A 9,543-nucleotide genomic window follows, 5' to 3' on the forward strand; every position below is an offset into this window, starting at 1 on the left:
AGAGTCTGGATTAAAGTGGTCACATCTTAAAGTGTGAACGCAGCATGTTCTTCAAACGTCTCTATTTCTAAAGCTCATCTGTCGATCCTCAGTGGGCGTCCTTACGAGTCTGATACACAGATAAAACACACAATGACCCCCGTTAGTGTGTGTGTGTGACCATGTGATTCAAATGAGCTGCATTCTCAGGATATAAATAGCTGAGTTAATTGTCAGCTGACTTGAGATAAACACACAAGCAGCATTCAAGAGCCTGAGACAGTCTGAAGTTGTTCCTGGTTTCAGAGAAACATCTGATTAAACATGTGAAATAAATCTCAGCCTCTAAAGACACCAACAAATCATGTGTCCTGAAACCAACACCCTAATAAACAGAAGAAAGATCAGATGGTCCCAAAGTTCATGCACATTCATGTTTCTATATTTACATGTTTTAATTCACTAAGACAGTTTTCTGCAGATTCAAGTGTTCAGGCATTTCTGCCTCATTTCAATGTTCACCAAAAAGAAAATTAAGATTAAAGAATCACTTATTCATGTACAAATAATCATTAGAAACTCTAATAACCCATTTATTATTCAAAAGAAACAGTCTCATGTTCAAACTGGTCAAAGGTGAATATTTGCTGTAAAGACAGAATTCAACAGGTAGTAGAAAAGACAGAATACAGTAAGGAAAGAGGAAGTCATCATTTATAAGTCCAATATCACAAGTCTGCCCCTGGGGGAGTGTAGAGGAAGGGGATAAGAAGAAGATGCATGTACTCAGATACCTGCAGCTGCAGTGTCGGGTGTCAGGGGGCTCAGCAGGCCTGCAGGGGGGAGGAGGGGAGGGGAGAGGGGGGAGAGAGGGACACTCTCTAACTTTAGCGTCAGTCTGTCCAACATCAGTGTCAGACTAACCCTTCAGTGTGAGACCGCCAACGCCACTGCAACCGCCGTCAGCATTGAGGTAAGAACAGACACACACACACACACACACACACACACACACATAGATGTGATGTTTTCTATTAAGGCCTGTTTTCTATTTTGGAGTGTTTTCTCACTTCAGATGAGCGCTGCTGTGTTTGTGTTGTTGGTTAAAGCTGTGAGGCCTTTCAGTGACGCTGCTGCTCTCAGGCCTGACAGGCTCCCAGGCAGCTGTCGCTTTGCTTAAAAATAGACCTGCTGGAAGGCCTCATATCACACACACACACACACACACACACACACACACACACACACACACACACACACAAGATTATACACTATCACATTTGTGTAATAGCTTGTACATTTTCATCAGGTCTCTCTTTTTATAACGCTTCACATTTGAAGGTTTAGTTCCAATAAAGAGATGCATACAGGAGAGAGCTTTCTGTGGAGGAGTGAGATTCATCTCCAACATGAAACAACTATTGCATCGCTCTCTACAAAGACACCACCAGACTGTGATGTCTTTGTAGAGAGTGAGCTGTTCCTGCTTCCAAAGAAGGTTTCTCTCTGACACATAGAGTTTGTGTTCCTGATCATACATCCCTTTTAGATCCTGACAGCGCACACATTCCCCACCTCTTAGCTTTGACACGTTACTTGATATTTGGAATGCTCAGTCATGCACCCATGTTTTCATTTGGAGTCATTCACAGCTCCTTCCTGTCCCTTCTCAGCTCTTTATTCCAGAGCTCTTATTGAAACCTTGTAATTGTCCCGTTGTGTGCTGTATGGCTCCTGTCAGCTCTGTCTTACACTTCTTTCTCCTCTCTCTCTGGGTCGGTCTGAATGTTCAGACCTCCTGCTGTGTTAATTAGATCAGCGACAGGAAGCATTTATTTCCTTTATTCAGAGCAGGGGAGATTCTTTGATTCCAGAACAAACTCAGGGTTTGTTCTTCTTACTTTGAGGCACACTTTTGAAAGAATGTCATGCCCTGTCATTGATACAACAGGTTTCCTCTTTTATAGAGCTGATTTGAACCTTCTCGGTTGCCATGGCGTCGACAGATGAGAGTGGAGAACCAGGTGATCAGGCGGTCCCTGATGGAGAGGAGGAGAGGAGCGTCCAGGGGATCCAGTCCCGTTACCTTCGCTGTGCGTCACCCAGGTGAGACTACCTGAGCCCTCTGTGATAACACCCGCCAGGTTCATGTTTCATGATGACAAAGAATGAAGACTTTAAAATACTTAAAGTTTTTGGAACATAACTGCAGTTTGAAATCAAACAAATGAAGGTTTTCTGTAGCTACATCTTTGAGACAGAAGAACTGAACTATAGAAACAGTCTGTCAGATCAGGTCTGCTGAACTATTCAAACTGTTCCCGTCTCAGTTTCTCGATGACATCAGAGTCCAGGTTCTCCATGATCTCCGGCTCAGACGCTGCGAGCATCTTCATGGAGCCCATCCACCTCTCATCTGCAATCGCCGCCAAGAAGATCATCAATGAGGGTGAGACAAGTGCGGATATGTATATCTATCAGCTCCCACATGTGCTACTTCTGTGTAGTTTATTCCAGCTGAGGCCTTTAAATGTGGTCCTCTCTGAGTGCATTACAGAGGGAAAATAATCAGGAGCTGTTTGGAAGCTCTGGTTTCAGTCTGGACGTGAGATTGAAAGAAGTGAGGCTTTTACTTTAGTGCAGAGATCAGATCAGTTCATGGTTCAGCACAAAGATTTCATGAAGCTCATCGTCTGTGTTTGGAGTGATGGTCTCACATCCAACAAGTCTAATCTGGTCAAGTACTCTTCAATTTCAGTGAGTGCACACTGAATACCCTCAGCTCATTACAGGAAGCGGAGACACAGACGCTCTCGTCGCCGAGGAGCCGAGGCGAGCTGATTGAGTAAATCAGCTCATACGACACATCACAGAGACGCTCCTGTATCCCATTTCTCCCCTGACATTACATTAAATCAGCTCAGTGCTGCATCTGAGGGGAAGGGATGTGACAGGGACATTAATAAAGTGTTTGATCACAGGAGGTTTTATAGTAACAAAAGGTGTTTGAAATCAATGAATGCCATCATGATAACTAAACACTGTCCTGTATTTCAGAGCTTCCTCCTCGAGGCGTGCGAACAGAGTCCATCCCAGAATCCATGCTGGAAACAGCTGAGCAGCTGATGGTGGAAGACCTCTATAACCGGGTCAAGGACATGATCGACGACCGCAGCCCCTACAACACCCCCTGTGTGCTGGACATCCAGAGGGCCCTCATCCAGGACCGCCTGGAGGCTCCCATGAACCCCGTGGACGAGGTGTGGCCCAACATTTTCATAGCTGAGAAGTGAGTCCAAACACAGGAAACTAAACTGAGATATTCAGAGAGAGCACAGAACATTAGAAAGTCAAATGAAGGTCACACTTTGTCAGAAACTAGTTCTCCCTGATGGTTACGTTCTTTGACAAGATGTGACCTCTAATGATGTTTCATCTTCAGTTGATAGAAAATGCAAGAAATGCATCTTTGCATTTTTAGAGAATGAAAAACTGTGTTCATTTGTTTTTTAATAGAAGCAGATGTCTGAACCAAAAGCATCATGACACGAGACAGGGATTGTTTACTCTCCAGTTTAAGGATTTGTATTTATCCTTTCTTCTTTGTTCAGATCTGTTGCGGTCAACAAAGCCCGTCTGAAGCGAATGGGCATCACCCACATCCTGAACACGGCACACGGCACAGGGGTGTACACGGGCGAGTCGTTCTACGCCGGCATGAACCTCCAGTACATGGGCATCGAGGTGGACGACTTCCCCGATGTCGACGTCTCAGTGCACTTTCGTTCCACCGCTGAGTTCTTGGACGAGGCTCTGCTGACTCATAAAGGTGAGAGACGTTTGTTATGTCTGTCTCCAATTTTTCTTTACTTTTTATTGATGACTGATGATCCAGTTCAGACAATACAGTCCCTCCAAAAACTGTAAGAGTAATCCACACATCAGGCCTCATGCGTCAGTGGACTAATCCACGTCCTCGCCCACACCCTGCAGGGTTATAGAAACAGAACAGATCTCACAGTACTCTTAAACTGCAGGGAGATGTCGTGGCTAACATGAGGGAGGAGGTGGACTGAAATGTCAGCTGATGCAGCCGAAGGCACCTTTTTAATCTGCATGTCCCCCCCCTGGAGGTTAAGGGGCACTAATAAATTCAACAACCAGGAACATCCGCAAACTTACAAAACAACACAGATTCTCAGAAATGTTTTGTGGCCCACACAGAGGAGCTCTGTTGTCCTGGGAGGAGATCATGTAACACTCACATTGTGACTGCAGCTGATTCATCAAAGAGTTTCCTGCAGACATCAGGCAGGCGTGTGTGATTATTTAAACCAAGTGATCATGATAAATGAAAAAGGGAAAAGATCAGTCTCTTCTGTCCAGCTGACCGTTGCCCTCTGCCGCCAAACTGGGTCCTAAATGAAGATGGTTGCTGACTCTGAAAAGCTCTGCAAGCTCATGAAGTCTTTGTGTTTACATAAAGGTCTAACAACATGTTGTGTTAACTGCAGGAAAGGTTCTCGTGGTCTCCATGATGGGCGTCAGTCGCTCTGCTATCCTGGTGGCATCCTACCTGATGATCTTCCAGCACATGTCCATCATGGAGGCCCTGACCTCCATGAGGAAGAAACGCGCCATCAACCCCAACGAAGGCTTCCTGAAGCAGCTGCGAGAGTTCAATGAGAACCTGATGGAGGAGCGTGACGACGATGACGACACGCTGAGCCAGTGCTCTGTGATCGACGCACGTACACGCGCTCGTATCTTTGGTGAAGGCGGAGACGACGACGACGATGACACTGATAAAGAAGAGGAGCAGAGTATGGTTGGGGTGAAGGCGCAGTCCATCATGATGGAAGAGGAGGAGGATGGAGAGAGTGTGATGAGCAGCGTCGCCTCTTCTGCAGCCGCTGCAGCGCTGAAGAGTGGATTGATCAGAGCTCAGAATGGACTGGATAACCACGCATCGACCCACGTTCATGAAGAGGTCGTTTTACCTGAGCAGGAGGACGGAGAGGAGGGCGATGAAGAAGATGGACTCGATAACATGATTCGAGACTGGCAGCGGAGGAATGAGAAGTATCAGAGCGATGACTGGTGGGAGGCACAGCTGAACAGTGACGGCGAGGATGGGGAGTCTCTGGCTGAGGGTCGACTGAAGAGGGACGGTGTTGACGGGGATGTAGAGAGTGTGACTAGCGAGGACGTCAGAGCTGTGAAAGAGCGGTTAAAGCGGAGAAACAGACGTCCACCTTCAGATGCAATGTCCACCTCCAGCTGCACAACTTACTCTGACCTCTGGAAACAGCGCTTAAAGGAAATCGAGGAACAGGCTGCCACACGCTACCGCAAGAAAGACCAAGATCAAGACAGCGAGAGCACCACGACAGAAGGGGAAGAAAGAGGGAAGAAGAAGATCGATGATGAAGTTGCAAGCGTACTCTCTGACACCAGCTCTATGTACAACTTCTGCCAGAAGAACAAGGAGAAGATGACACCTTTGGAGCGATGGCGCGTCAAGAGGATCCAGTTCGGCTGGAACAAGAAGGACCGGGAGGATGGAGAGAAAAGCTCTGTGGGAGATGGAGAGAAAGGTGACGGAGAAGGAGTAGCAAAGACTCCATCCTTTGAGGACGTAAACCTGACAGCATATCAGTCGTGGAAACTGAGGCAGCAGAGGCGATACGGGGAGGAGAACACCGATGAGATCTTGGAGTTAAGTCGGGGTGAGGACTCTGCAACAGCCAAAAGGAGGCAAAGACGAGAGGAGCTCCTGGAACGCTCAAAGAAAACTCTGGAGGAGAGTCAGTCCATGTGTGGATGGGAGACAGAGAGCTGCATCAGCGGAGGAACGATACCTCTCTCTGCCTTCTGGGCCGGAGCCGGAGTCACAGGTCCTCCAAGCGTCGCCAACGATGACAACATGTCCATGCTGAGTGGAAGATCCTCTGTCATATCTTCAGTTTCACAGGCTCGCAGCTCAAGATCTGCACTATCAGCTGGTCCAATGAATCCCATGCAGACAGTTCCTCCTATTGTCCCAGTTCCTACTGTTCAAGGCCCTGGAGGTGAGCCAATGGTAAATCTGTCAAGCATTCAAAACTGGATCGCTAATGTGGTGTCTGAAACCATCAAACAGAAGCAGAGTGAGATGAGTCTCCCTCCCCCGTCACGTGCTGGATCAGAGATGAGCTTTGGGGGTGCAGGAAGCATGATTTCAGGCCGTGGCGTGGACGATGACAAAGCGTCTCTGCTGAGTGGAGCGTCCTATTCCAGCGCTATGCCTCAGGGTCGTGGCAGAGCACCGTCTGTCCTCTCGGCAGGTGGGTCGAGCAACATCTCTGGTCTCACAGGAAGAGGCTCCGTCCTGGGATCCACACTTGGTTCCACTTTGGGCTCCAAGAAGAACAAGATCACCACAACTAGTGTCCCTCTTTTTAGCCTTTTCCAAGACCAGGTCAACTTGGGCAAACTGGATGCCATGGACAAGGAGATCAAGACTGAGATGAGGAGCAAAATGGCAACCTATGAAAAGAAGAAGATCCTGGAGGATAACAAGCGTAGCACCCTCTACAAGAAAAAGAAACCAAAGGAGGACGAAGATGAGGAGGAGGAGAGGAAGAAGAGAGAGGAGGAGTTTCTAGAAGAGGCAAAGAAAAAGGAGAAACCTGTGAGGAGCTATGGACTCTCTGGGTGTCTGAATCTCAACCCCACACTGGAGAAAGAGAAGAACACCAGCATAGATGACTGGCTGCAGAGTGTCAGACCTCCTCCAAGGACTCCGTCCTCTGGATCTGGAGCCGGTCCATCAGAAGATCCATACGATGATCTAGATGCCTCTGCCTCAGAGTTCGACTTCTCAAGCCGCAGGGCTTCGTACGCTGTGGACGAAGAAGCCGAAGAGACTTACGGTGTCACTTCTAGATACAGGTCAAGGTTACATCAGGATCTATCCAATGAGGACACTGAATACTCCTGCAATGGGTTCACACAACCCCACAGCTCCAGGCGGGCGGAGAGGGCGTACAGCGCATACGATGAGACTGAGGAGGTCACAGACAGCAGCAGCGACTTCTCCACAAAGAGAAAGTTTGCTCACAACTCACGATACGAAAGCAGCGAGACAGAAGGAAGGAGAAGCAGGAGGGAGGAAGCTGACAAGGAGGAAGAGGATGACATTGCTACCTTCATCGCCCAAACCAGACAGAGGGTCAGAGCTCGGGCCGCTGCTGAGGCTGAAGATGACGAGGTGCTGGCAGCCTGGAGGGCACAGCAGGAAGCTAAATCACAAAGCAGGAGTGAATCATAGTCGAGGGGGTCAAGATGTGCCTTTACTCAGTGTGGACTTTGAAGAATGTGTTCCCAGAATGTTACAGAATTCAGTCATTTAAGGATCCCATCACAAAATCATCAATTCACCTGGAGACGAGTGTTAGAGTGATAGATTCAGGACAAACAGGAAATGCTGTCGTCCACTTTTTTAAAGTAGGTTTTACTTTTAAAGATTGTAGCTTTCAGGATTTGTAGAAAGAGCCAGCACTTTGACTTTCCCTTATGCATCAGATTTTTACAAAGACCTTGTATTATTCATAACGAGTTACATGAAGTTAATTCCAAATATTAGGGTTTGTTTGCAGCGCTGAATGTAAAACTGATTGTGAAACACATGTTGTGCATATTTTCATAAAAGCTGTCTCATGGAAAACAAATCAAATCCTGTTTGTAGTTTTTCATTTAGTTATTATTCACCTGAAATCAAAGCTAAGTAGCTCATTGAACACTTGTACTGCCATCATGTGGACATCTGGAGTAGTGACATCTGTAGAGTGGTAGCGAGTAAGAAACACTGATGGTTCTGAGGCACTGAAACATCCCATTCATCAGACTTCTCTCCACCTGATCCCTCTGTTTGGAGAAGAAGGACGCTGTGTTGTATGGTGATGATGTAAAACTGTGACATAATGCAGATACATGTGAGACTGTAACATGTAGTGCAGCTTATTGTGAAGCTTTACATGCCTCAGTGGATAAACCTGGATGGAAATGTTGATCTTAAGCTCTTACATTTACACAGTTTCAAAGAAGAGGTTTGCAGTGATGAAAGAAACGTGTTACAATCCTCCTTTTCAGAGCGTTCTTTACTGAACCTGAACATACAGTCTTTGGTAACCTGAGATAAACACTGATGCTAATTGAAACAGAAGGAATAGTTATTCATACCCCCCTCTCAGAGCAAGATGAGCACTTGATAAAGTAATCAAAGATATGACATTAGGTGTGAATGTACACATAGTGGTGGTTTAAAGAGAATAAGACCAATGTGGGTTCAGATTAAAGTATTACAGACACAAGACTGTAAATGTGGCCTCCAGGTCTCGGACTGTGGACTCAGAAATGCTGTGTGCTGCCTTTCTGCCAATCAGTATTAATATAAACCCCACAAAGTCTAAATGCTTTCATAACATGGACGAGTAGGTTTGAACCTTTCCTCGCGCTGAGCAGCAGGTTCATTTCGTCATGGCGAGCTGGTGGAGGTCCTCAGACATGCCCCATGGTCTGGACCTGGAGGAGAACTTGGTCGTGGCACGGGTGATTCAGGCAGTCAGCATGTTTGGAGATATCCTGTCAATAGAGGACACCATGGAGCCATTTTTGTCTGAAATGAAGAGAGAGGAAGAAGTGCCAGAGGAGGAGGAGGAGGAGGGAGAGCGACAGGTTCAACTTTTAGAAGATGAAAAGGAGGAAAAAGGAGGACAGGAGTCTGAGGACTTACAAGGTGAAGAAGACGAAGAAGAACCTGGAAAAGAAGACAGCTACGGGGAAAATGTCAAAAAGGAGGAAGAAAAGCAAGCAAGAGAGGAAGAGGAGGAGGAAAGAACAAAAAAGATTGAGGAAGGAAAGGAAGAAGAAATGAAGGAGGGAGAAGTAGATGAAAAGAAAGAGCATCATGCTGGATGTCTGAGAAGAGATATGGAGACTGAAAATCAGGAGAAAGAAGAGGTGTGTGGGGCAGAAAAGAGGGCAGAAAAGATAGAAATAATAGAGGAAGATATAGGGGGAGAGAAAGAGGAAGAAAGGGGAGAGATAAAAACGCAGGTGCAAGAAAAAGAGGAGGACCAAGAGAGAGTAGAGGCAAACATAGAAGAAGGAAAAGATGAAGCAAAGACTAAAAGAGAGGAAGAGAAAGAGCAAACAGTGGAGGAGGAAACTGAGGAAAAGGAAAGGATGATGGAGGAAGAAGATGTTGGTCGGATAAAAGAGGAGGAAGAGAGAGGAGCAGAGAACTGGAGTGGACCCCAGGAGGAAATGGGAGACTATGAAGTATATGAAGGAGAAAAAGATGAAAAGGAGGAAGAAAGGGAGGAGAAAGAACAAAACCAACTTCATCTAACAGAAATGATGGAGGTGAAAGAAGAACATAACATACGGACAGAAGAACTACAACAAAAAGAAGAAGAGATGGAAGAAAAGATGGAAAATGAGGAAGAGGAAGACAAGCAAGAACAAAAACAGGTTGATGTAAAAGAAGAAAAGGAGGAGGAGAAAGAAAAACAAGAACAA

At 46.4% G+C, this 9,543-nt stretch overlaps 1 protein-coding gene across 2 annotated transcripts; it reads left to right on the forward strand.

The window, feature by feature from the left end:
- Window positions 1-916: 916 nt before the first annotated feature.
- dusp27 (dual specificity phosphatase 27) lies at window positions 917-7,683 on the forward strand. Of its 2 annotated transcripts, XM_034677603.1 has the most exons (6): window positions 917-952; window positions 1,947-2,085; window positions 2,310-2,428; window positions 3,037-3,268; window positions 3,591-3,808; window positions 4,494-7,683. In XM_034677603.1, exons 2-6 carry the CDS (start codon window positions 1,973-1,975, stop codon window positions 7,289-7,291), a joined length of 3,480 nt encoding a protein of 1,159 aa, XP_034533494.1. In that variant the 5' UTR covers window positions 917-952; window positions 1,947-1,972; the 3' UTR covers window positions 7,292-7,683. The 2 variants fall into 2 exon arrangements, with proteins under 2 accessions (XP_034533494.1, XP_034533495.1); XM_034677604.1 differs by lacking the exons at window positions 917-952; window positions 1,947-2,085; window positions 2,310-2,428 and having other exon boundaries at window positions 3,177-3,239; window positions 4,494-7,676.
- The last annotated feature ends 1,860 nt before the right edge of the window (window positions 7,684-9,543 follow it).

Source organism: Notolabrus celidotus, chromosome 24 (assembly GCF_009762535.1).
Source record: "Notolabrus celidotus isolate fNotCel1 chromosome 24, fNotCel1.pri, whole genome shotgun sequence".
Classification (NCBI taxonomy): domain Eukaryota; kingdom Metazoa; phylum Chordata; class Actinopteri; order Labriformes; family Labridae; genus Notolabrus; species Notolabrus celidotus.

Bases quoted from the DNA above. Each gene is read 5' to 3' on its own strand.
- dusp27 (XM_034677603.1), top strand. From the start codon at position 1,973: ATGGCGTCGACAGATGAGAGTGGAGAACCAGGTGATCAGGCGGTCCCT. The intron at 2,086-2,309 runs GTGAGACTACCT...TTCCCGTCTCAG, and splicing joins CTTCGCTGTGCGTCACCCAG to TTTCTCGATGACATCAGAGT. The intron at 3,269-3,590 runs GTGAGTCCAAAC...TTCTTTGTTCAG, and splicing joins AACATTTTCATAGCTGAGAA to ATCTGTTGCGGTCAACAAAG.